The sequence below is a fragment of the Hyperolius riggenbachi genome, chromosome 10, assembly GCF_040937935.1.
Source record: "Hyperolius riggenbachi isolate aHypRig1 chromosome 10, aHypRig1.pri, whole genome shotgun sequence".
Classification (NCBI taxonomy): domain Eukaryota; kingdom Metazoa; phylum Chordata; class Amphibia; order Anura; family Hyperoliidae; genus Hyperolius; species Hyperolius riggenbachi.
Genome location: NC_090655.1, coordinates 29,970,963 through 29,997,353, shown reverse-complemented (window position 1 = coordinate 29,997,353; position 26,391 = coordinate 29,970,963). Strand labels below are relative to the sequence as shown.

Below are 26,391 nucleotides of genomic sequence, written 5' to 3'. Positions count from 1 at the left end.
ACAGAAGATGTTGGCATCCAAGCACTGGACATTCCTTTGTCAGGCTGACCCCCCCCCCCCCCCCTTCCTGCTGGTAAGCCAGAGTGGTTGAGGCTTGTCCTGGAAGATGCATAGGAGGGTTTGCTTATAGTAAATCCCGCCGGCTCCCCCCAGGCACGTTATGTGCGGTATTCAGAATATTCTGTTTCCCAGCATGCTGCTTATTCTCCTCACAGACCAGAGGCTTGTTTACAGGGTAACGTTCAATTATTCAGTACGACCTCTTGCCAGACTCCTGACATGCTGCAGATATTCCCTCATTAATTATATTGGTCCTGGTAGCCCTCCGTACTCTGAGGATGAGGAGTGGGCGGTCTTGCTAACTCTGGTAGTCTCTGGTGCATCTGGATAGCAGGGCTTGGGGCAGGGTGTGTGCTGTCACTGACCATCCCTAGTGCTGCTTGAAGGAAAGCATGTGTCATGTGGGGTGTTGTCCTCATTTTCTCTGGTGGTCTTGAGTAGCTGTAGGAAAAGATGTGTGATTGGGCGTGTGCTATAATTATTATGCTTTTTATATAGCTCTGCCACAGAACTTAAAGAGACTCCGTAACAAAAATTGCATCCTGTTTTTTATCATCCTACAAGTTCCAAAAGCTATTCTAATGTGTTCTGGCTTACTGCAGCACTTTGTACTATCACAGTCTCTGTAATAAATCAACTTATCTCTCTCTTGTCAGACTTGTCAGCCTGTGTCTGGAAGGCTGCCAAGTTCTTCAGTGTTGTGGTTCTGCTATGAACTCACCCTTCTAGGCCCCTCTCTGCACACTGCCTGTGTGTTATTTAGATTAGAGCAGCTTCTCTCTTCTCTCTTATCTTTTACTAGCTGGATAAATCGTCCTCTGAGCTGGCTGGGCTTTCACATGCTGAGGAATAACAAACAAGGGCAAAGCTGTTTGCAGGAAGAAAAGAGCATCCTGAAACTTCAGTGCATGGGGGAAAGAAACACACAAATGATCTCTTGAGATTCAAAAGGAAGGCTGTATACAGCCTGCTTGTGCATGGATGTATTTTCTATGTGTGGACATACTGTACATCAACCTACTTCCTGTTTTGGTGGCCATTTTGTTTGTTTATAAACAAACTTTTTAAAACTGTTTTTAACCACTTTTATTGCGGCGGGGAGCGGCGAAATTGTGACAGAGGGTAATAGGAGATGTCCCCTAACGCACTGGTATGTTTACTTTTGAGCGATTTTAACAATACAGATTCTCTTTAAAGGACATCCTAGGCGGAAAAAAATTAAGATAAAAAATTTATCTATCCTCCTTCTAAAACTAACTTTTTTTTTTTTAGCTATCCACAAATTTTATTTTATATTTAAATCTAATTTTTAAGTTTTTACTGTTCCGTGGCCTCTTCTCAATTTACACAAGTTAAAGAAAACCTGTAATGAGAAAAACCTCACCTGGGGGGTACTCACCTGGGGTGGTGGAAGCCTCCGGATCCTATTGAGGTCCCCCTTGGTCCCACGGCAGCGGTGATAAAGCTCCCCGAACAGCGGGGATGTAGATATTTACCTTTCCTGGCTCCAGCGCAGGCGCAGTATCGCCTCTCCGCTCAGAGATAGGCGGAAATAGCCAATCGCTGTCGGGCTGCTGTACTGCGCAGGTGCAAACCTCCTGCGCAGTAGAGCGGACCCAACAGAGATCAGCTATTTTCGCCTATCTCCGTGTGGAAAGCCACAACCGTGCCCCCGCTGGAGCCAGGAAAGGTAAATAAGTCGGCACTTATCAGGCTTGTCAAGGGAGGATTCCGGGACACTTCGGGGGAGCCAGTGCTGGACTGCCTGCAGCTACAGGGGAGGGGGAAGCCTCATTGGGACCCTGAGGCTCCCCCCTCCCGAGGTGAGTACCCCCCAGGGAAACTTTTCTTTGTTACAGGGGCTCTTTAAAATCTATGAGCTATTGCCCCTTTTTATCTCTTTTCTGCTCTCAGAAGCCATTTTCTGCCAGGAATGTGTTGCATATTTTATGGCTGGAATTCCTTATCACTGAGGGTTACACTATAGTCTGACCCCGACAGAAACTGTCACTTGCATACCTGATTTTCCAGATAGAAATAAAGAATTGATTTTTATGCCCGACAGTTACACTTTAAGGCTTCTTGCACACCAAGACGTTGCGTTAGGTGCCACGTTAAGGTCGCATAACGTGCACCTAACACAACGTATGGTGCTGCAAGAGCCGACGGTAGAGTGAGCCACGTTAGGCGGCTCTATCCCTATAAGGTCTCCCAGAGTGGCGCTGATTGGCCAGCGGGACCACGTGATGCGGAGCGAGACACTCCGCATCACGTGGTCCCGCCGGCCAATCAGCGCCCGCCAGTGCAGTGAATAATAAGTAGCCATGTGCGCGGCTACTGTAGCTGGCTCTCCCCACCTCCTCTCCGCCCCCCACTGCGCATGTGCAAACAGTCTAACGCGGCTATAGCCGCTCCAACGCCGTAGCATGCTGCACTTTGCGGAGAACGTGCAGCGTTACATGTAACGCAACGTGGGCTGTGTGAACAGCCCACTTGTGTTACATTGCTGTGCGTTGGGGGAGCGTTACAGGCGCACTAACGTGCGCCTGTAACGTCTTGGTGTGTAAGCAGCCTAAAAGCAAACCTGTGAGTTTTTTTCTAAATTAAAAAGTTAGCATGCCACCGTGCTGACATAAGTAGCAAGTCAAGAATAGAAGAGTATACAGACCCCCCCCCCCCCCCCCCCCGATGATCTGTTTGAGAAAAGGTAAAGATTTCTCATAGTAAAGGGGGTATTGGCCACTGATTAGGATGAGGTTAAAGTTCCTCTTCACATTTTAGGAGGAACCAGTTAACAGTATGAATTTAGGATATGAGAGAAGACCTGGGGTACTTGAGGAAATCCACAAGCACAGGGAAAGCATATACCGGTACAGAGGTAGGGTTCTGGTCAGGAGCTCCAGTGCAAGGTCAGAGTGCTATCACTTCACCACTGTGTAGCTTGTATCAGAACATTCACTCTTGTAGTTCATTTATTTGTAGTGGAATGAGCTCTTACATAAGAAATGGTTTGCCGGTACACGCAGCATACATGAAGTGTTTAATTCCTGAAGGATCCCCACCTAGCAGCATGTGGTCTGTGTCCTGACCTGCCCGACTCATTCTACAACATCAGCTTCCTCAGTGTTTTGACCTTTTTTGTTTCATTACAAATCAATGCTTTTCTGCACTGCAAGATGCACTGGACTGTGTTGTCTGCAGAACTAGAGCTGCTAAAGTCTGGAGACTGAGGAGGAAGGGAAATTCCATTTCAAGTCAAAAGTTTTTTTTTACATTTCCATAAACGTAGATGGGTGCTGCACAAGACGATGCAGTTTCATGGTTTTGAGAATTCTTCTCCTATTCAATCTACAGTGAGGCAAGAATTTCCCAAAATGGCTTAAGGCTGGGTGCACACTTGTCAGCGCGTGAGGGGTCGCGTTTTCTGTTATGTTCATCCTTGCATTTTTTAAATTTTTTTTTTTTTGTGCGCTTGCGGTTTGAGTTTTTTCCCACACTTGCGTTCCAGTGCGTTTGCGGTTCGCATATACAAAACGCATAACTGTTTTGTATGCGTTTTGCATGCGTTTTTATGTTGCGTTTCATGCAAATCACCAGAAAATGAAGCGGAAATACTTCAGAAAACATCGTTTAAAAAAAAAAAAAAAAGCATACAAAATGCATTACATTGCGCCACCATTGATTTTTGTTATGTGCGTTTTTGATGCGTTTTTGGAAAAAATGCAACAAAACCAGCATTTAAAAAAAAATATTATAAAATGCTTACAAAACGCATACGCATTTTTTTATATCCTTTTTTTTTTTTTCTTCTTTTTTTTTTATGCGGCCCATTGACTAATATTATACACGTTTTCCGCAATGCTAGCGTTTCTGCTAAGTGTGTTCCGAGCCTCAAGTAGTGTGAAATTCAGCATTTCCGTTTTATAAATAGACTTCTATGGGAAAGCGGTTTTGCATTTTTGCCAGATTTGACTTACACAGGCGCCTCTTCCTACACAACACTGCTGTACAATGAGGCCCTCGTCTTGTGTGTGCGTCCGTCCTGTCCTGGATGAAGGGACATTCCTGTATGTGTGCCATAGACCGGCTGGAGACCTCCGGTGTAAACAGATATGCTATATGTATATACAATACAGTATACAGACAAAACTGTACCAAAATATTACATCCATGCAGTAAATATTATGAAATGTGGTGGGCAGAGTGCTTGGTATGGTTTATGGCAGACGCTAAACATAAATATTTGCGCCCCCCCCTCGATTTTACTGTGAGTCTTTCTCTTTCTTTGTCTCTGCCTCATTGTTTACGCGACCGTTGTTCCCCTTATCCTCCATCCCATCCACCTTTCCTCCCTGTGGTGTAGTGGTTAGCGCTCTCGCCTTGCAGCGCTGGGTCCCTGGCTCGAATCCCAGCCAGGGTACTATTTGCACAGAGTTTGTATGTTCTCCCCATGTCTACCGGGGTTCTTCCTGGCATTCTGGTTTCCACCCACATCCCAAAAACATCCAGATAAGTTAACTACTTGCCGACCGCTCCAACGCCGATTGGCGTGAAGTCCTGGGGGCGGAGATTGCAGGGGATCGCGCGTGCCGATGCACGTGCATCCCTGCTTGAATGACTGACCTCTGCTGCATCTTCAGTCTGTCAGTTTATTTCTGTGTACTGCGCTGCGATCTATAGCGGCGATGTATGGGGGAAGCGCTGACACTCAGCTGTCCCCTCCATTGGCCACAAAAATGATCAGCTCTTATAGGCTGATGTCTATGAGAGCTGATCACGCTGATTGGCTCTCCAGAGGGAGGGAGGGATGATGGGTATTAACATTTTAAAGAAAAATAGGCATTTTAATTGAAAAAAAAAAAAATACTAATCAAACAGATGCCACCAACAGAGCTTGGGGACACAATTCATTTCTGTGTGTAAGTGTAATGGCTCTGCAGCACACTTTTTTAAAGCTGCAGAGCCCTGAATTGTGAAATCTAGCCTGGTCACTAGGGGGGTGTAAGCCTACGGTCCTCAAGTGGTTAATTGAGTTCCCCCAAAATTGGCCCTAGACACTACATACACTACATGAAATAGACATATGACTATGCTGGGGAATAGGGTGTGAGCCCCTCTGAGGGACAGGTAAGTGACAAGACCATACACTCTGTACAGCGCTGCGGAAGATGTCATCGCTATATAAATATGAAATAATAAGGCCCCGTTCACATCACAAACGCGGATGGCCACGCGTGCGGAATGCAACGCGTACGAACGCACGCCATCCGCGTTGCGTGGCTGATCCCATCACTGAAAAGTGAATGGGACAGCCACGCGTTTTACAAAAAAATGCGTGCAGCATGCGTTCCCGGACCGCACAGGTCCGGAACGCTTGCAGTGTGAACATCAGACATTACACTCTATGCAATGTCTGATGTCGTGCGTGTCGGCCACCTGCACGCGTTTCCAAAACGCGGCTGGAAACGCGTGCAGTGTGAACGGGGCCTAACACCCTTTTTTTCTTATTTATGTGAAATGTTTTCTTTTTACCCAGAAGCCTCTGGGAAGAATAGATTGACCTATGCCAGTTGGAGCGGTACACTGGCTGCACATCGCAGGTTGCCAGTCTTTATAAGCAGAAAGTGCCAGTTCTTGGCGCACATGCCTGCTGTCTGTACGTAGTGCTGGGTGATAGGAATGCCCTGCAGTGTATGTAAGAAATTATAGGGAAAGGGGGGGGGGGGGGTCAGATGGAATGTCTTCTGTTACACAGGATAGATGCTGATTCTCTGTCTGTATGCGCCGTGTCTATTCTGTGCCCGCACATGGTGTGTGACAGCTCTCCTGTGTCTGGGGAATATTATATCAGGTGCACTCATCGCTCAGTCACGCTTCACCTGCCCTAATCACATTATTGCTGATGTAGAAATCTAATGCCAGCAGATGTAATGAGACTCCGGATAGAAGGAGGGGAGGGCACTCCGGCCTGATGCGAGCTATCTAGCTGATGCACCCCAATCTTGTCTGCTGCATTTCACAGCCGAAGGAGAGAACACTCCATGGATGCAGCACCCCTAGTGGACGCTTCCTAAACTGCAGGGATTAGAGAACCACCCCTCTGTATTGTATTTCTGGTGACCACATTATATTACCATGCTTTCCCGAAAATAAGACAGTGACTTTTACTAATTGTTGCTCCAAAAGTTGTGTTAGCGCTTATTTTCAGGGGATGTCTTATATTTCTATGAACACACAAGTTCCTGTGCTGTGTGTCCTCCTGCCTTCCCCACTGTGCCTCCTCTTCCTTTACTGGATCCACCTCTTGTGTGTCTCCCTTGTTCCATTAGTGTTCTCCTAGTGTCCTCCTCTATCCCCTGTCCTCCTTGTCCTCAGCTGTGTCTTCTGCTGTTTCCCTGCATCCTTCTCTGCAAGGAGAGGGAAGGCTCTGGGACCTATAGAGCCTTCCCCCTCTCCTCATCCACTCGTTCCCCCGCAGGCTCCTCCGCGGGAGGCTTCGGCAGTCTTCAGGAGCCCAAGTGCTTCTGAAGACAGGCGGCTCCGTACTGCCCACCCGTGAGTGCATGAGACAGCGCTCGTGCATGCTCAGTACGGAGTGCTTCCGAAACCCACGCGCAGAGGAAGAGAGCAGTCTTTGACCGATCGGTGGAGACTAATGGGGCAGCCAGCGCAGGAACAGCGGGATGAGGAGAGGAACGGAAAGGCTATATAGGACCCAGAGCCTTCCCTCTCCTTTGGGTAGTTTTTTTTATTTTTTTTATTTTTTATTTAGTCTATGGACTCCCTTTTTAAGTAGTTACAAGCATCCAGATAAAATAATTAAGTAGTCACACACCTCCAGATTAAAATAGCCAAGTCATTGAGTGGCCAGGTGTGTCATGATAAACATATTAAATAGCCAGGCGTGTCAATATAAAATAATTAAATAGACCTATATACATAAATTAAGTATCCGTGTTCCCCAGATAACAGAATTAATCCGGTCTGAGTGATGGAGAGGCACAGGGGCAGGTATGGCGGTGCAGCACAGGGGCAGGCTCGTGGTGCTGTGGCACCCATGGCACGAGCCATTCTTGCACCCCTCTAGATACGCCACTGTCACATGAGACTTCAGAGGAGAGCATTCAGTGTACTTAGGCCTTCCAGGTGCCACATTATAGACTGTGGACAGAGCGCCTCCTACACTCATCCCTAGGTCCTACATCAGACTGTAGAGGAGAGAGCTCAGTATATCTAGATCATCTAGGTCCTACATCATAGTCTTCTGTGGACAGAGCGCCCCCTACACTCATCCCTAGGTGCTACATCAGACTGTAGAGGAGAGAACTCAGTGTACTTAGTTCAACAAGGTGCTACATCATAGACTGCAGAGCATTATTCCTGCACATAGCACCTCCAGTTGCAACAACCTAGGGCTGGTTTACACTGGGGCGATTCTTCAGCACTTTGCTAATCAGCAAAGCGCTGCTACTAATGTATCCCTATTGATACATTCACACTGCAGTGGTTACGATTTCGATTAATGGCAAACGCGCTGCAAACAGCGTTTCGCGGGCGATTGCTCTGTGATTCTTGTTCTATTGAACGGGAATCACAAGCGTGATTCGCGGGAAATAGCGAGATTTGGGCTGCCGAATCGCAATTGTGGACGCAAAAGCGATCGTGGTAAACGCCCAATGTGAACCAGGCCCTAGAGTGGACCTAGAGTGTATATGATAATCCTAGTTGTCACATCGTACACTGCTGTGGACAGTGCCCACAAACACAGCCTTGTTAGGGACAATGATTTAGTGCCAAGATATGTTGGCATTGTCTGTTTTGGGCAGTGGGCAGCAGATGCCAAGATTACACAGCATGGGGGATATTATTTTTTGTTAGCGGGGATTAGAATAGGGGTGTAGGAGGCAAACTATTGAAAGCTTTTGCTGACATTAATACTGCAGTGCACTGACCTTGCTGGCACTAAAACTCCTCTGTGACTGGCGATTATATCTATTTATATGTCCCTCAAAGCCCATCTCCAGCTATAGACCTAAAAATACCTACTAATCACTTCGTTACAATAGTATGCAAATGTTAGCTTTTTGTGCAAAATGGGGCTTCTACAGTCAGAAAACTCTGTCTTAAACTTTGGATCACATGGCCAAAAGCAATAAAGTCCAGATTAGTTTCATGGCCTGTGGGAGGGACAAAGAGCACAGACTCAATCTTTCTGGCCGTTTTACACAATTAAACAGGAAGTGTAATGAATGAAAACATAATGCATGAAATTGCTTATTTTTTTACAATATTCATTTATACATTATTTAGTCAGTGTTTGCCCATTGTAAAATCTTTCCTCCCCCTGATTTAGATTCTGAAATCTATTACTGGTGGTGACATTTTAAAAGAGAAACTCCGACCAAGAATTTAACTTTATCCCAATCAGTAGCTGATACCCCCTTTTACATGAGAAATCTATTCCTTTTCACAAACAGACCATCAGGGGGCGCTGTATGACTGATATTGTGGTGAAACCCCTCCTACAAAGAAATTCTGAGTACGTACACTTGGCAGTTTCCTGTCTGTGAACCCTGTTGCATTGTGGGAAATAGCTGTTTACAGCTGTTTCCAACTGCCAAAACGGCAAGCAGCAGCTACATCACCTGCCAACAGTACAAATGTCACCATGTGATAAAAGTCAGAATATAAATCAGGGATTTAAAAAAATTTTTTATTACATTATTTTCACTGGAGTTCCTCTTTAAGTCCTGCCATGTGATCTATATGGAATGTTTGTTATTGACAGTTCTATGCACAGAGGGAGACATTGCTTGCTTGGCAGTTGGAAAAAAAGTCATTCTTTTCCACAATGCAACAAGATTCACAGACGGCAAACTCTCAGGACCATGGTCATGACATCACACTGTGGGCGGGGTTTCACCACAATATCAGCCATTCAGACCCATGATCTGTTCCAGAAAAGGTAAAGATTTCTCATGGAAAAGGGGGTATCCGCTAATGATTGGGCTAAAGTTCAATTCTCTTATCTTTGCTCGTTCTTCTTATCATTTTCCATTCACTTCTATGAGAAATCAAGTGCAGAATCGATCGGGAGTAATATCGGACATGTGGGATTTTATCAAGCGGATGCATCTATCGCACGGAAAATCGTAGTGTGTACCCAGCATAAGAAGCACACATTAAAGAGAACCCGAGGTGGGATTTAATTATGTTACTGGGGCACAGAGGCTGCTTGTGCACACTAATGCTGAATACACACGGTGCGATCGCGCATTAGATTTCCCGTTAGATTCCCGTCGATTTTTTTTATTTCCAACATGTCCCATTTGGATTTCGATGGATCGTTAGGTCGATTCGGCATACTTTGCATGCGAATCGACCTAACGATCCATCGAATTCCAAATCGGACATGTTGGAAATAAACGAATCGACGGGAATCGAGCGGGAAATCGAGTGCGCGAACGCACCGTGTGTATTCAGCATAAGACCAGCCTCCGTTGCCCCATGGTGTGCCTCCATGTCCCCCCTGCGCGCCGCTATACCCCCCGCAGTGCTGGCGACACGCAGCGCGTCGCCAGCACAATGTTTACAATAAGCGCTGTCTCTCAGCGCCGTTCCCCCGCCTCCTCCGCATTGGCGCTACCCGCCCATGTCCCTTCCCTCCCGCTGATAGGAGGGAAGTGATGCGGGCGGGTAGTGCCGATACGGGGGAGCGGTGCTGACTGACAGCGCTTAGGTAAACATTGTGCTGGTGACGCACTGCGTGTCGCCAGCACTGCGGGGGGTATAGCGGCGAGCAGGGGGGACATGGAGGCACACCATGGGGCAACAGAGGCTGGTGTTAGTGTGCACAACCAGCCTCTGTGCCCCAGTAACATAATTAAATCCCACCTCGGGTTCTCTTTAAGTAGGAAATTGACAAATAATTTTCAGTGTGATATACCTCAAGTACCCTCCTTGTGCAAGATGGTCTGTCCCCACACATATCTCAAGGCGGCCCAGTGCGGATAAAGCGAAAAACCTAACTATGTTTTGGACTTAAAGAGAAACCATGACTAAGAATTAAACTTCCTCCCAATCAGTAGCTGATGCCCCCTTTCCAATGAGAAATCTATTCCTTTTCACAAACGGATCATCAGGGGGCGCTGTATGGCTGATATTGTGGTGAAACCCCTCCCACAGGAAACTGAGGACCATGGTACTCCTGGCTGTTTCCGGTCTGTGAACCTTGTTGCATTGTGGGAAATAGTTGTTTATAGCTGTTTCCAACTGCCAAAAAGCAAGCAGCAGCTACTTCCAGGGACATCACCTGCCACCACGTGAGTATCATTTCCTCAGCATATGGACGGCCTGTTCCATTACCTTGGGTAATACTCCAGGTCTGGCTCCTTAGATCTGATTTTACTGGGCCTATAGAAATTACAGTCTGTGGTGCAATAAGTAGCCAGTGTCAGGATTCCTGATTGGGTACCCTAAAGCTACTTACCCTATGGTGGCCGATAAAGACCACCTTGGCTGAGAATCGTAAGTCTACCCAGCGTGTGTACAGCGGCCGCCCAACGTCTGCTCCAAGATCAGGCATGCAGGGCAGTGATTGACCAATGAGTGCATTGTTCCGCCCCTCTCCCCTGTCTGAGGGAATCCACTCTGCTGTGCTCTGCTCGTTGATCCCCGCCCCCTGCGTAGAAACAGGCGTATTGCTAACTTTGAGTTTTAACGCGGCTGTAGAGCGTTGCCACTGCACTGGCGTCCAAGGGATCGTGTACCAATCCCTGCCAGGCATCAGATGTGTACGAGGCTTAAAGGTGCCCATTAATGATACAATCTCCCAAACGATCGATCAAATCGGGTAACGTTAACGGTGTCGATCTAAGACGAATGTTTAACGCATCGATTGTTCCGTCGATCTGTTTTTGGAAAGATCGCATAGATCTCATCTCATTGGTTATGGTTTCACCCTCCATTTGTTGGCCGAACGATCGTTTCCAATCAATTGCAATGATCTGTTCAGATGATAGATTGTGGGATTGTATCGTTAATGGGCACCTTTAAAAGTGATTGTTTGACATCAGCGAATTGGGAATTTTCTTCCTGGACAAAAATAATTTCTGCAACTTATCGCCTACACAGGTCTACGAAATGATTTGTCTTTGGTGTCTGGCTTAACCAGTTAGCAGCTTAAATAGCGTCATCTCGTTTGAGATACGAGCGCTGCTTTAGACCTCCTTCGGCAGAGCTTGTTGTGCTGTAAATTCTTGGAATGATTTGATGTCTCTCTACTAGCAGAAAATATACAAACTGAAACCAGGAGGCCTCTGTTATTTTCTCACACTGCCCCCTAGTGACATGTGGCTGTAAATACACATTACACCAGTACTAATTAGAAGCAAGGAAATGTAACAATTAAGAAATGTGTTAAAATAAACTAGCCTGAAGCACTTGCAAGCCTCTAAATAAATTGGCTGCTAAAGGGTTAAATAACACAATCCTGTTGTCTTTCCACAGCCACCGACCTGCTTCTGGCCTGGAACCCCATCTGCTTGGGCCTGGTGGAAGGGATCATCGGGAAAGTCCAGCTCCACGCCGGTAAGTGAATGATCATGTGACTTGGTCACCAATCAATCGTGTGACTTGTGTGTAACCTCTCGGCCTTTCCCCTGTGGCTTCCCTGGACTCCCATTACAGCCCAAGCAAGGTCTGGGTAAGAACTGATAGTTAAAGGGGAACTTCAGCCTAAACAAACATACTGTCATCAAGTTACATTAGTTATGTTAATTAGAATAGATAGGTAATATAATCTCTTACCCACCCTGTTTTTAAAAGAACAGGCAAATGTTTGTGATGCATGGGGGCTGCCATCTTTGTCATGGGGGCAGCCATCTTTTTGGTTGAAAGAAGGTGACAAGGAGCAGGAGACACAGTTCCAACTGTCCTGTGTCCTGATTACCCCTCCCAGCCGCACACGCTAGGCTTCAAATGTCAAATTCAAAATGTAAAACAAAAAAAAATTGCACCAAAACAGCAGAATTAGAACAATAACATCAGAAATCCCATCATGCTTTGCACAGCATCAGGGGAAAAAAAGCCCGGGCAGTTTTCTTCTGTGCAGCTAAAAATACGGCTTGTAAAAGAGAAACAAAGTTCTGATGCTGTGAAACTGTTAAAGAAACACCAAGCCTTTTCAGTGCTGCCGAGTCGATTTTTAGTCCGGAGGTTCACTTTAAGCTCCCTTCCTTGTCATCTTCTATAATAGAGGAATGGAAAATGAGATGATGGATGCTGCCTGGGACACGTACAGAGCTTTCTTATTACTGGCCATTTTATTCCTTTTAGTCTGATTAATATTATGGGAGTCGTGTAACATTTGGAATCAATGATTAATCTCAATATAGAAAAATAATATAGCGACTCTCTCTCTCGTTGACAAAACTCTCACAAAGCACCAATTCCAGCCGATGAGGGATTACATGGCGCACAGTAAATATTCGTATAAAGCATTGTTTTCCTTATTCATCAAAAACAGACTCTAGAACAGATTAGTATCATGGTATTGTTTTCCAGACACGCGTTTCGCAACCATGCCGTAGTACATCAATTTAAGAATATCATACACCTTAAAGGGATACTGTAGGGGGGTCGGGGGAAAATGAGCTGAACTTACCCGGGGCTTCTAATGGTCCCCCGCAGACATCCTGTGTTGGTGCAGCCACTACCCGATGCTCCGGCCCCGCCTCCGGTTCACTTCTGGAATTTCTGACTTTAAAGTCAGAAAACCACTGCGCCTGCGTTGCTGTGTCCTCGCTCCCGCTGATGTCACCAGGAGTGTACTGCGCAGACACAGACCACACTGGGCCTGCGCTGTGCGCTCTTGATGACATCAGCGGGATCGAGGACACGGCAATGCAGGCGCAGTGGTTTTCTGACTTTAAAGTCAGAAATTCCAGAAGTGAACCGGAGGCGGGTCCGGAGCATCGGTGAGCGGCTGCGCGGGCACAGGATGTCTGCGGGGGACCATTAGAAGCCCCGGGTAAGTTCAGCTCATTTTCCCCCGAAACCCCCCCCCCCCTACAGTATCCCTTTAAACAGGAATGTCTTCAGTGCTGGGCCCAGAATCCAGTACAATATTTTAAGGAAGGGTTCACAGCTTGCAGGAATTCAAGGATTTATTAATGGGTAGCATAAAGGCGCCCAATGTATGATATATTTTTTTTTATCAATCATTTTTTTTATTGAAATAAGATAAGACAAATACAGTAGCGAATTATATAAAACATAGGTACTATTAGAATAGCAAGCAGGATGAATACAGTTATCTTCACAATGAACGCAAGTTATACAGGGGAAAGGTTCTCAAGCCATAGTGGCATAGTTCACCCTGTAGATCCAATAGGCTCGCTAATCCATGTATAATGACGAACATAAAATAAGATGTAAATATGGCAGCACTTCCATATTAGGAAAAAACAGACAAAAACAAACAACACAGACTTATAACCGACCAAATAGTTAAATCACTAACACAAACCAACAGATACCAAAATATCATAGTGAACACATCCCAAACCATCCAAGCTAATCAAAAGGTATTCCATAAACAAAAAAAAAATTATGGGGGCTTACGATTACGTGACTGGAGCCACAATGTCATATCCCAGTCCTCCCATGGACCCCACAGCTCGCCATGTGCCTCGATATTATCATGGCTTCTGGCCGTTAGATCTTCCAATCTCCTAACATCATTAATCTTATCTATTAATATTGTTTTACTAGGAATCGTTGTGGATTTCCAAAATTGGGCAATTAACCTCTTTGCTGCAGATAATATATGTAACATAAGCTTCCACCGCTTACGAGGGTGTATGATATATTTTAGTGTTTTAAAATATAAATGAAAATAAAGCATGGTAATGGCTTACCTCTCCAGAAGATATAGACACCAGTTCAACTGGAAAAAATGTTTATTAAAAAAGAAATCTGACAACGCGTTTTACGGATCATGACCTGCTTCCATGCATACATGTATGTAAGAAATTGATTTGAATTGAAAAACATTGTATCAACAATTGAATTTTAATAAATTCAACAATCTCTTTTTCCCGTAAGTTCTAGGTGGTTGTTTAGCAAAAGAAGTGCACATTAAGGGCCCATTCACACTTAGAACCGCTGAACGGTTTTGCGGGTTTTTGCGGGAGTGGTTTTCCAGCGATTAGCGCGGAAAAATCACTGGACACTGCAGCGGTTTTGGAGCGATCGCGATTAGCGTGCTGTGCACGCTAATCACGATCGCTAATCGCGGAACGCTCGTCGCCGGCAAACCGCTGCATGCAGCGCGGTTGCGGTTATCGCTAACCGCAACCGCGGCAGTGAGAACACTGCCACTCGCTACATTGTGTAGTGTTTCTTGCAGAACCGCTAGCGGTTTGCCGTGAGCGGGAATCGTGCGATTCCCGCTCAGGTGAGAACGGGCCCTAAAGAGTAACTGTCAGGCTGCAAAAGCTAATTTAAACCTATATTCTCCTGTGTTAAACAGTTAAGAAGGAAGCCAAAAAGGCAATACTGAAGTTAAAAAATCTCTCTTTGATGTGTGCTGAACAGCAAGGCTGTTATTCCCAAGCTCTGTAAGGAGGCCGGCAGGACGCATAACAGATACAGCAAAGCATTCTGGGACTGCCTCTTCTCCCCACTGCACTACCTTGGGTCATCCCCTTCATTTCCCTATCCCGCCCTAAGGCTGCTTTCACAGTGGGAAGTTACAGGCTCATGTTACAGCAGCTTCTAACAGCAGCCTAAACTCACAGCACTGAAAAATCACAGGGCACATGTTCCGTTATATACTGCATGAGTCTGCTATTGTTCCTAGCCACATGGCTAATTAATATTCACTGCACAGTAGTGTTGTCCATTAGGATCTTTTTTGTGAGTCAAATCATCAGGAAGCAGGGAGGATATGACATCACAATTGGCTTCATAGGAGACAGACCAACATGGAACCTGCCATGAGCTGTCAGGAGCATTATTCTCTGCAAATACTATATAAAAATTCTGTGAAATCCAAACGTGGACAGTGAAATGCATATGTAATGTAAGTACAGCCAATATTTAGCTACTGATATATGCGTTTTTTTTTCTCTGAGACCTTATACCTAACAGCTCCTCTTTAACAGTATAAATAAAGTTTAAATTGTGTGTGGGTCTTGCAATGCAGTGTATAGACATCGATGAACTACAGAAACCAAGATTTGCCAAGCAATTAAACAATATAAAAACGTAAACAATCCACATACCACATTGCAGCCCTTACTCAGCCAGGGTCAGCTTCAGCAGCAATCCCACCAAAAGCCCCAAAGCCCCCTTCACCTGGCGTAGAGAGTACCAGTTTTTCTTTACTCCACCCCCTCTGCCCACCTCACTTCCCCTGTAGTGAGCGCTGTAAAAACAGTGCAGGAGATTTGGGCGCTGCCGGCACCACCATAGGTCATAATAGGAATTACGGCTATAGCGGCGCTCAGTAAGTAATTTGGGCGCCGTCAAAAGGCGGAGCACAAATGGCTACAGAAACAGTGTAATTTGGGCCGCCAGCAATAGCTGGAAGCCGAATTGCATCTTTCCCCCACTATCCATGGCGGCCTGGAGGGGGAATAGTAATTAATGCCACCGGGAATTGTGCAGAGTGAGCCGATTATCAGCTTTAACTTGCGTCCAAATCTCCCAGCGGCCGTTTAATAGGTATGCCCCTGTAGGAGCCTCGGTGATTGGCTGAAGACTTTTTTTCCCATCAGATTCAAAACATAACTTCCTTCTAAGGTCACGGTTCACAGGTTAGTGGGGGGGCTATTTTTGCAGAACATTTGCTCAGGGGTAAAATGGCTGCCACACTAAAGCATCCACAGCCACAGCTGTTTAGAGCGCTATCAACGGGTTGTTGTACCCCTTCGTGTAAACTCTCAGAAAAAGGATCTTTATACAGTATATACTAGCATATAAGCCGACCCGTGTATAAGCTGAGGTACCCACTTTTCCGCTAGAATCCAGGAAAAAATTATTGACTCGCATATAAGCCCCCTCCCTGATATACCCGCTCCACAGTAGCCAGTCCCCCTTCCCATAGCCAGATGTGCCCCAGGATCAAACAGCCGCGTCTCAAGAAATCATAGATATTAGACACACGGATTGACACACAGGAAGAATCCCCGATCATTGCACCACTGACCTATTGCTGGCACGCTCCGCTCCACAAGTTAGGGGACACAGGTAGTCTTGAGCAGCGCACTCTGCACACCATGTGGCAGGGGATGCGGTCCACAGACACAGCAGGGCGCAAGCTGGAAAGAGCAGGCTCACTAGTGCACAATCCTTGCGATCCTCTGCCATCAACAAAACCTGCTCCACCATCTGTTTTGCTCCACTGACTCGCATATAAGCAGAGGGGGTAACTTTTCAGCCCATTTTTTTTTTTTATGCTGAAAAATTAGGCTTATACGCGAGTATATACAGTATTTCATGTACGTGAAATCACAGAAGAAATGTATTTGTATGGATTACCTCTGAAGAAGCGACCATCAAGGTAGCGAAACATGGCTCAGGCTGTGTCCGGAAAACAATACCGTGATACAATTTGTTTTTATGTATCTGTTCTAGAATCTGTTTTTAATTAGATATGAAAAGTCGCGCTTTATATGACCATTTGTGATCAATACTTTGGTTCAGAACTGAATCTTACTTGTGCTGTGATGATGCCTCTGCTCAGATGGGCCTGGAAATCTGGCTCGTCTAGTATGGCTTTTCTGTGTACGGCCGTGTCTGGGGTGAGGCAACTTGGCAAGTTTCTTACTAAATTGTTTCCTCAGGGAGGAAGCCAAGATATCTGCAGGAAAGACATGGTCCGATAACGGCGCATAAACCATGCCTGACGCACACAGACATGAGATCCAGCTGATTGAGGCTGAATGCTTAGAAAACCGAGGTGCTGCTAGCGGGGAGGGGCGGGTTTTTATAAAGGCACTGTAGTGACATAATGTAGGAGAATGATGTAAATTGTTCACTTTTGCAATGTGGTTGTTGTCAGATCTGACAATGTCAGAAACACCTGATCTGCTGCATGCTTGTTCGGGGTCTATGGCTAAAGTATTAGAGGCAGAGGATCTGAAGGACAGCCAGGCAACTAGTATTGCTTAAAAGTAAATAAATATGGCAACCTCCACATCTCTCTCACTTCAGTTGCCCTTTAAAATGTCTACCTGCTTCAGCCTAGTTCTTGGGGTAGATGCTTTGCATTATGAAGTCAAATCCTCAATCCAACAATAAATTACTGCTGAATAAGAAACAATAGGAGGAGGTAACTGCACTTGCAAGCTTTTTATTATAGAGAGTAGCAGGTTGGAGATATTAGGGAAGGAGACACAGGGTTAGTGGATGAGGCAGTAAACATCTAGTTCTACATATAGCAATTTGTAGGCTTGTCTGAACAGGTGTGTTTTGAGAGTGCATTTGGTACCGTCAGTTCCTCTCAGAAACTTACCATTTTCTTCTAGCAATGATTCCTTCCAGTCCTGACTAGATCTAGTCAGACTTGTCTCTCAGGAAGCTGAAAGCCTTAGGGTCCTTTTTTTTTTTTTTTAACTATATCAGTTGCTATCAGTCATAACTGAAAGGACCACTGATGTGCAAGGTGATGTCCATGTTTCCCTATGGCTCAAGCAATATATCAGGTTAACGGAGTGCTGACACAGAAGCTGTTATGGGGTCATTACCATCTTTAAAATGAAAGATCACAGTGGACAAACAAATATTTGATTCTTGTTTTTTGTAGAATTCTCCTTTTAGCATTGTTCCCTTCTTTAGGAGCTTATGCTGCCGGCACCGTTACGCCTTTTGCTCGTACCACACTTGTAATCTTAGACTATTTAGATGCAAAGTATGATCTCATTGTTGTAGATATAAAGATTAATGGCATTATTTCTATCCGTAGCAGTCTGAGGATCAGGCAGCGTGGGAAACATGGGGTTGGATTGTGTACTAGAACAAATGATACACCTATAGCCCAGTAAGGTTAGATGGGTGCTTTGGTGTGCTGCCCGCAAAGGGGAACTCTGAGAATAAACATTAGGTAATTGTACTTCGTATAAATTACACTATAATTAGCCGATTCTATTGCAAAAGGTCAATATTTAATTCCACTAAATCTGCGTCCAGAACAAACAAAAGGAACCTTGAGGCCAGAACACCACGTCCTCACATAAACCGTACATTGTGTGACCGTAGAAGCATTTCTGTACACCTGAGGAGCACAACTAGTCTGGCTCACACAAGCTGTTTATTTCTGTGTATACTCGTGCACAGAGCTATTACATTTATAGAAAACTGTGACAGTAAAAATGATATTGGAAAATTGCATGATCTCTTTATAAAATTAATAATAAAAAGCTGTAATTGCCTGACGCACGTTTCACAGTATACTGTGCTTCCTCAGGGGGATCACAGCAATAGATGATTAGATAATCTCAAAGTGGAAGGGAACAGGCCCGGCTCCGTAGTTGGAATCCAGTGTGTCTGTATAAGCTGGCTCAGCAGCGGCATGGGCTAGAGGAGGCAAGTTGTCAGACGACTGACTAGTTTCGCCGCGGTCCACCAGCCTCATCGGGGTCCAATAATAGTATCTGATATGCAAAGATGTTGTTTGGAAAGTTCTTGTAATTTTAATATAATACTGATTTTTTTTTTTTTTTTCTTTTACTCAGTCAAGGATATGAATATTGTGCATTTATAATTAGTGCAAATTTTAATATCTTGGGCAATAAAAAAGGAAATGTTAGAGCTATAAAGGGAAGGTCCAAGCAAAATTAAAAAATGAGTTTCACTTACCTGGGGCTTCTACCAGCCCCATGCAGCCATCTTGTGCCCTCGTAGTCACTCATTGCTGCCCCAGTCCCCTGCTGTCAGCTTGCCGACCTCGGAGGTTGGCGAGCCGCATTGCGTACATTTTTACGCATTCCCGCTAGTGCAGGAACATTAACACATACATTTTTACGTGTTACTGGTTCAATGCGTCAATTTTTACGCAATGAACCAGTAATGCGTAAAAATGTATGTGTTAATGTTCCTGCACTAGCGGGAATGCGTAAAAATGTATGCAATGCATCCCGCCGTCCTCCGAGGTCAGCAAGCTGCCAGCGGGGGACTGGAGCAGCAGTGAGTGACTACGAGGGCACAGGATGGCTGCATGGGGCGGGTAGAAGCCCCAGGTAAGTGAAACTCATTTTTTATTTTGTTTGGACCTTCCCTTTAAGGGCATAGGGTAAAAATGTTAGACCAATAGGAATAACATATAGGGGAAGGAGACTGCGCACCATCAGGCTTCAGTCTTGTCTGACCTGTGTGGGTATAAAGGGTAACTTCATGTCCTTTGTCTGGTCTGCAGATCTGCCATGGTGGCTCCTCCTCATCCGCCAGAAATCCCTTATTGGAGTCCTTCCAGAGGGGCACGAGATCTACAAAATAACCAAGATCGCCGTCATTCCACTGTCCGGGGCAGAGCCACAGGATTTGGAGCTGGACGTGAGTGTTGTGCAGGGCCCTTGTGGAGTGGATGGGAATTACACCATTTGTGTATGAGAGGAGTAGTACGGTATATAGACGATGCTTAAAGTGAACCTAAAAGTGATAATAAACGTATGATGTAATGAATTGTATGTGTAGTAAGGATAATAAATAGAGCATAAGTAGCAAAGAAAAGAGTCCCCTATTTTTATTTTCAGTTATATAGCTTTATTTACAACATTGCCCCAGACTGTCAGTTGCAGTTTAGAATCCACACTCTGCCTTTTAAGCTGAAAAAGAAGCAGAAGTAATGACAATTTGAACTTTTCTTTAGTAGAACCTCATTAGAAGCCTTATCTCGCGGTTTCTCAGCTGTTTTGACTTCTATTTACTTTTCAGAAAACCAGAATGAACTGACAACCTCTTTTGCATTGATAGCTCACCCTTTTATCTCTTGCTGTATTGAAAAACCAGCGGTGGTGGTGGCACCTAATTACATATAATATTTTATATGAGGTGCGGGGGGATTGGAGACCCATATTAATTTTTACCCAGGTTCTCATTTCACCTAATACTAGCCCTGGTAGTTGAATGCGTGGCAGTTTAATGTGATATTACATTATTGCATGCATTGTGTGCTGGTCAACTCAGTGAAGTGAATGGGGGTCAGTGTGTCACAGTGCACAACAAACTGGTTTTCCAGTATAACGCTCTGCCACCTGCGTGTTGTAGTGTGAACAATCCCACATAGTACCACATGCACAGCATGCTGCTTCTGGTTTTACCTAAATTACTGTGTTTGCTTAAGTTTTTTTCCTCCCCATTTCACAGCTCTGTAAGAAACATCATTTTGGCATTAACAAACCAGAGAAGATCGGCCATTCTCCAGATGACACCAAGTTCCTTATGAAGACCTTCACCCAGATCAAATCCAATGTCTCCTCTGCTCCCAATAAGAAGAAGGTAACGGAACGCTTCCTGTTTAACCCAGCAGGTGGCGTATATGGCAGGGAATGGGCCCGACCTGTTGCTGGAGGGAGGTGGGGGAGGTGATGTCTTTATTCTTGTACATTTCTGAGTTCCTCATCGCGGCCAAGCATCCCACATGGAGTTATTTCTTACATTAAATGGGGTTGTAACATCCAAAATTACAAAAAATGTGAAATATTGCCCCCAAAATATATGTAATCCCCTTTTTTTCCGAAAATAGGACCTTACATGTCCCTCCAATTTTTTTTCTTGTTTACAAGGGTGCCTTTGCCTAACTACAGGAAGTGTGCAGTGCCAGAGGATTATGGGAAGTATGTTTTTTGGGGGGGATTTATAGCTACAGTAACAAGCTTATCTCAGCATGCAAATAATAGAAAGATTCCAATTTCAGATAATATAAGGGCACTATGGCCAGAAGGTAATTGAACCCCCCCCCCCTCCCCTTCTCTTTGAAGAGTTTACAAAGTGATGTAAGCCTGTTGTCTCGGTGATGATTGCTGTTGGAGGGACAGTAAGCATTGCCCATGTTCTTTGTCTCTTTTCCATTTTGATGCTGTGCACAATTACTCACGTATAGGCGCATGCAAACGCATGTGGTGTCCAAAAGCCCACGTGTGAAAATTATATGCACGATTTCAGGTCATCCCAATGTGAACCTACCCTAAGAGTTCAAAACGAAGCCCCTTTACTCATCTGCTTCTGTCATGTGATGAAATTGCAAGAGAAGAATTACAGCAGCAGAAGCCTCCTTTCACAAGAAGGGGTAGCACATGAGCAGCTATGATTAATAAAGCCATTAGATGGTATTCTTTCACTGGAAAGTTTTCTTTCCCTTGAAGCACTGTGTTCAACCGAGCTGATATACAATTATTGCCACATCACCCATTATGGAAGAGTTGTGTGTCCACACACATTACTGAACCACAGGCTTGGCAAAGCTGTTGTAACTGTGGCACCCAAGAAGCGAACCTCTGAATAAAAAAAAAGACAGTTACCGAAGAAGAGGAAAGTCTCTGAATGCTGTAGAGGCTTACCGTGTAGAGGCTTACCGTGTCCTCCTCACCACTACCACTGCTCACCGGAACTTCTGGCCTTGCTCCTCTTCAGGCCCAAGAGCAGCCATGCTGTACCCACAGGAACACGGCTATGCAGTAACATGGAGCCACTTGTGCATGAGCTGCTCTGGCGCACTGCACAGGCACGGCCGTACTTAAGCAGGCACAGTACGGCTGTACCTGTGCCTGAAAAGGAGCATGGCCCCAGTCCAAAGGAGGTACATGCTCGGCAATGGAGGTCCAGAGGGCGGTGTCGAGGCTTACCCGCTCAGCGTCCCAGGGATTGGCGGCATGGCAGGCTGCAGCGTTGGACGTGCGGCCGGGATCCTGGAAGACTTTAGTGTGCACGCGCTTGATCACGCCAGATTTAAAGACTGCGCATGGGCCCGGCCCCAATTTAGGGTGCACCCTCTGGATGTATTATAAAAATGAGCTACCAGCAGCAGAACACTGTTGTACCTTCTGCAGCTTAGTAGTTTGCTCCTGCTGCCTTGCTTATGCTATTGATCTACCGTTGTGACCCGGCTCTTCCTGACTTGAGATTGGATGTAGATTATATTGATTTCCCATTGTGACCCGGCACGTTTCGGACTATTCTTCTGATTTCCGCCTGCCCCGACCTCGGCCTGATTATCCGTTTATGAAGCTTGCTGCCCGCTCTGACATTTGGTTTGTAAACTCGTTACGATGTCTGCTGCCTGCCCTGTGACCTCAGCTTATCCTCTTGCTTGCAGTTTGTCTCTGACTTACTTCAGCCTACTCCACCGCCAGAACACCGGCCTGCTACTATGTCATCCAGTCCTTGAGGGATCTGTCACTGGTGGGGAGATCCTGGGGGCCACGACCTGGTAGCTACTAGGCAGAAAAGTAGTCTGTCGCCCACTAGGGATGGTGGCCCATCATCCATTGCGTGGTGCTCTGGTTAAGACCCATAGCTACTTAGACTCTGTGCCCTGGGAGAGCCCACGCTAACCATTGATGCCAAGACCAACAGTTTCCCATGAATCCTAATAGGCGGTGTGGGAAGCCTCTTTAGGATCCAGAGGCTTTCCTCTTGTCTGTGTCTCTCTTAACCCAAGGTTCTCCTAGGTTACACTTTAAAGTATAATTACAAATGGTGTAACATAAAATAAAAACCTTTCTCCCAGATTTTTGTCTTGGGCAATTATGGAAGGAGCCAAGTTTTACATGGTAATATGATATCCAGTGTTGACACAGTTTTACAGTATGGAAAGTGGAGCACGCTGCTGCATGCAAACAGTGTAGCTGTCAAACAGGATCACACTGAGATGCTGTTTTCTGTTTGCTCAGCCTTATCTTTTGCTTGACACCTGTCATTGTAGGTGAAAGAAAGTAAGGAGAAGGAAAAGCTGGAGCGGAGGTTACTGGATGAATTATTCAAGATGTTTATGGACTCGGACTCCTTCTACTACAGCTGGACCTACGACCTGACCAACTCTGTGCAGAGGCAGAGCGCCAGTGACAAGAGTGAGAAGCCGCTGTGGCAGAGGGTGAGTGCTCAGATGGGGTTGTTCCTGCCTGCCATCCAATCAGCCACTTACCAGCTATACCTGGTATTTGATTTTAGTGGTAGATATGATGGTTTGCAGCTTATGAGACTGTACCTTGTCACTTTAGTTGTTGGAAGGAATGCTCAGTGTATGTGGAGTCCTACTTTTGTGAGTGTTAATGGGACGACCTTCTTGCTATGAGAAGGGACTGTTGCTTTATTTTTCACAGGGTGTGTGTTAGTTGCTCCTCAAACTATCTATTGCTGTGTAACAGGGAGGGCCATATCGGTGTGAATGTGTCAGAGGGAGGTGCCCTTCACTTTGTTTGTCTTTTTGGGATGTCCTAGCTGTGTAGAGGTCCTTCATTCAATTAACTTTTTATACTGAGTTTTCTCCTAGCAAGAGATAATTTTTCTTCTGCTCTTTAAAGTGTACTTGTTGGGAAAAAAGTGCCCTAAAGGGGTACTTGCCTCAGCAGAGGAAAGCCCACCTAGTCCATCTTGTTGTTCCAGCACTGGGACTTGTTGAAGAGTGCACACGGCTGCGCTCCCGTCTGTGAATGGGCACACTGCACACGTGCACAATGCCTCGTGCCTTCGCAGTAGACTGGAGTCACTCAAGCTTGGCTAATTCCACACATACAGTGCAGGCACGAGGCATCCTGTGCAGTGCAGCCGTGCTTATGCAAGGATGGGCGCACGGCCACAAACTTCCAGAGAGTCCCAACGCTGGATTGGTGGTCTGGACGTGGGACGCCTCTGGAGGATTCAGAGGTAGAGGGAAGTGTCTGAATTTTTCTTATTAAAATACAAACTCGCAGGTTTGCTTTAAAATCTTTTTTTCTGCACTTTGCAATTGAAAGAAAGTTGCTGAAAAACTACTATCAAAATTATTCAAGGTATTTTCAAATATCACCTAGGATAAAAAGTTAATTGCGTAAGGACCTTTGTTTGTTATTGGCGGAATCCCCACAGTGTGTATAAGTTACTTGGATCGGAACCTCTTAGCCACTATGCTGCTGGTTTTAGTAAGTGGGGCACCTCTTAGAGAGTTATTGGTCTTTTAGGAGGTTCTGGGAAGGCCACCTTACCTTGTTTGGCCCCTCATTTTCTCGTTTATCCTTATCAGGTGGATGAGCGATTCTTCTGGAACAGGCACATGTTGCAGGACCTCATAGACCTCCAGGTAATCCTACACTACACGTGATGGTAGATATACACCATTGTTATGGAATGAGTACTTATGATTGGCATAAGGATGTAGACCATCTGCATAACGTGGTTCTTCTCACTCTGTAGGAAGAGAATGGAGGATTTTGGATTCTGCCCATCATTCAGGGCTTTGTACAGATAGAGGAGCTAGTGGTAAATTATAACGATTCCTCCGATGATGAGAAAAGCAGCCCGGAGACCCCACCCCAGGAACCGGTTTGCGTGGATGATGTTTACCCTCGTTTCTTGGTGGCCCTTATCTCACGCAGAAGCCGTCATAGAGCAGGTGAGTCTTGGTTGCTGGTTTTAAAATCTCCTCATCTGTATAGTTGTGGAGTATTGCTGATGGCAGATGTGCCTGAGTACTCCAAAAGCTCAAAGCTGTATGTGTGAACTTGTGTTGGTGGCAGGAGCTCTGCTTGTAGGGGATTCCTAATGGGCAGAGTAGTACCTATGTTGTGGTAGGAACTCTGCCCATGATGAATGCTCTACAGGCAGAGTAGTACCTGTGTGTTGTGGTAGGAGCTCTGCCTGTAGAGCAGTCCTCATGGGCAGAGTAGTACCTGTGTGTTGTGGTAGGAGCTCTGCCTGTAGAGCATTCCTCATGGGCAGAGTAGTACCTGTGTGTTGGTGGCAGGAGCTCTGCCTGTAGAGCAGTCCTCATGGGCAGAGTAGTACCTGTGTGTTGGTGGCAGGAGCTCTGCCTGGAGAGCAGTCCTAATGGGCAGAGTAATACCTGCGTGTTGTGGTAGAAGCTCTGCCTGTGGAATGTTTCTAGTGGGTGAAGTTGTTTTTGTAAGCGGTCACTGATGACAGGAGCTGTGCTTAAATGCTCCTATAGTGCAGAGCTGTATCCCTGAGCTGTAACTGGTGTTGTGTGCTTTGCCTTAGTGCTCCTAGAGTGCAGAGCTGTGCCTGTGTGCCATCACTGGTGGCAGGAGCTTTAGTGCCTCTAGAATGCAGAGCTGGAGCTGTGCCTTAGTGCTCCTGGAGTGCAGAGCTGTAGCTGTAAGATGGTGTTGGAATCTGTACCTTAGTGCTCCTCAAGTGCAGAGCTGGAGCTGCAAGCTGGTGCTACTGGTGGTGGAAATAGTGCCTTAGTGTTCCTAGAGTGCAGAGCTGTAGCTGGTGATGGGGGTGGGAGCTGTGCCTTGGTGCTCCTGGAGTGCAGAGCTGTAGCTGGTGATGGGGGTGGGAGCTGTGCCTTGGTGCTCCTGGAGTGCAGAGCTGTAGATGGTGATGGGGGTGGGAGCTGTGCCTTGGTGCTCCTGGAGTGCAGAGCTGTAGCTGGTGATGGTGGCAGAAGCTGTGCCTTGGTGCTCCTGGAGTGCAGAGTTGTAGCTGGTGATGGGGGTGGGAGCTGTGCCTTGGTGCTCCTGGAGTGCAGAGCTGTAGCTGGTGATGGGGGTGGGAGCTGTGCCTTGGTGCTCCTGGAGTGCAGAGCTGTAGCTGGTGATGGGGGTGGGAGCTGTGCCTTGGTGCTCCTGGAGTGCAGAGCTGTAGCTGGTGATGGGGGTGGGAGCTGTGCCTTGGTGCTCCTGGAGTGCAGAGCTGTAGCTGGTGATGGGGGTGGGAGCTGTGCCTTGGTGCTCCTGGAGTGCAGAGCTGTAGCTGGTGATGGGGGTGGGGGTGGGAGCTGTGCCTTGGTGCTCCTGGAGTGCAGAGCTGTAGCTGGTGATGGGGGTGGGAGCTGTGCCTTGGTGCTCCTGGTGTGCAGAGCTGTAGCTGGTGATGGGGGTGGGAGCTGTGCCTTGGTGCTCCTGGAGTGCAGAGCTGTAGCTGGTGATGGGGGTGGGAGCTGTGCCTTGGTGCTCCTGGAGTGCAGAGCTGTAGCTGGTGATGGGGGTGGGAGCTGTGCCTTGGTGCTCCTGGAGTGCAGAGCTGTAGCTGGTGATGGGGGTGGGAGCTGTGCCTTGGTGCTCCTGGAGTGCAGAGCTGTAGCTGGTGATGGTGGCGGGAGCTGTGCCTTGGTGCTCCTGGAGTGCAGAGCTGTAGCTGGTGATGGTGGCGGAAGCTGTGCCTTGG

General features: G+C 46.3%; 1 protein-coding gene across 2 annotated transcripts in view; it reads left to right on the top strand.

Moving 5' to 3' along the window:
* INPP5F (inositol polyphosphate-5-phosphatase F) overlaps positions 1–26,391 on the top strand; it is a 64,178-nt gene that overhangs the window by 10,184 nt on the left and 27,603 nt on the right. For both annotated transcript variants that reach the window (XR_011024544.1, XM_068258328.1), the window contains exons 2-7: positions 11,569–11,649; positions 19,481–19,617; positions 20,431–20,562; positions 22,988–23,155; positions 24,284–24,340; positions 24,454–24,652. Coding sequence is in view for 1 of the 2 variants with exons in the window: in XM_068258328.1 (XP_068114429.1) it covers positions 11,569–11,649; positions 19,481–19,617; positions 20,431–20,562; positions 22,988–23,155; positions 24,284–24,340; positions 24,454–24,652 (774 nt within the window). In the remaining variant the exon portion in view is untranslated. The remainder of the gene's footprint in view (positions 1–11,568; positions 11,650–19,480; positions 19,618–20,430; positions 20,563–22,987; positions 23,156–24,283; positions 24,341–24,453; positions 24,653–26,391) is intronic.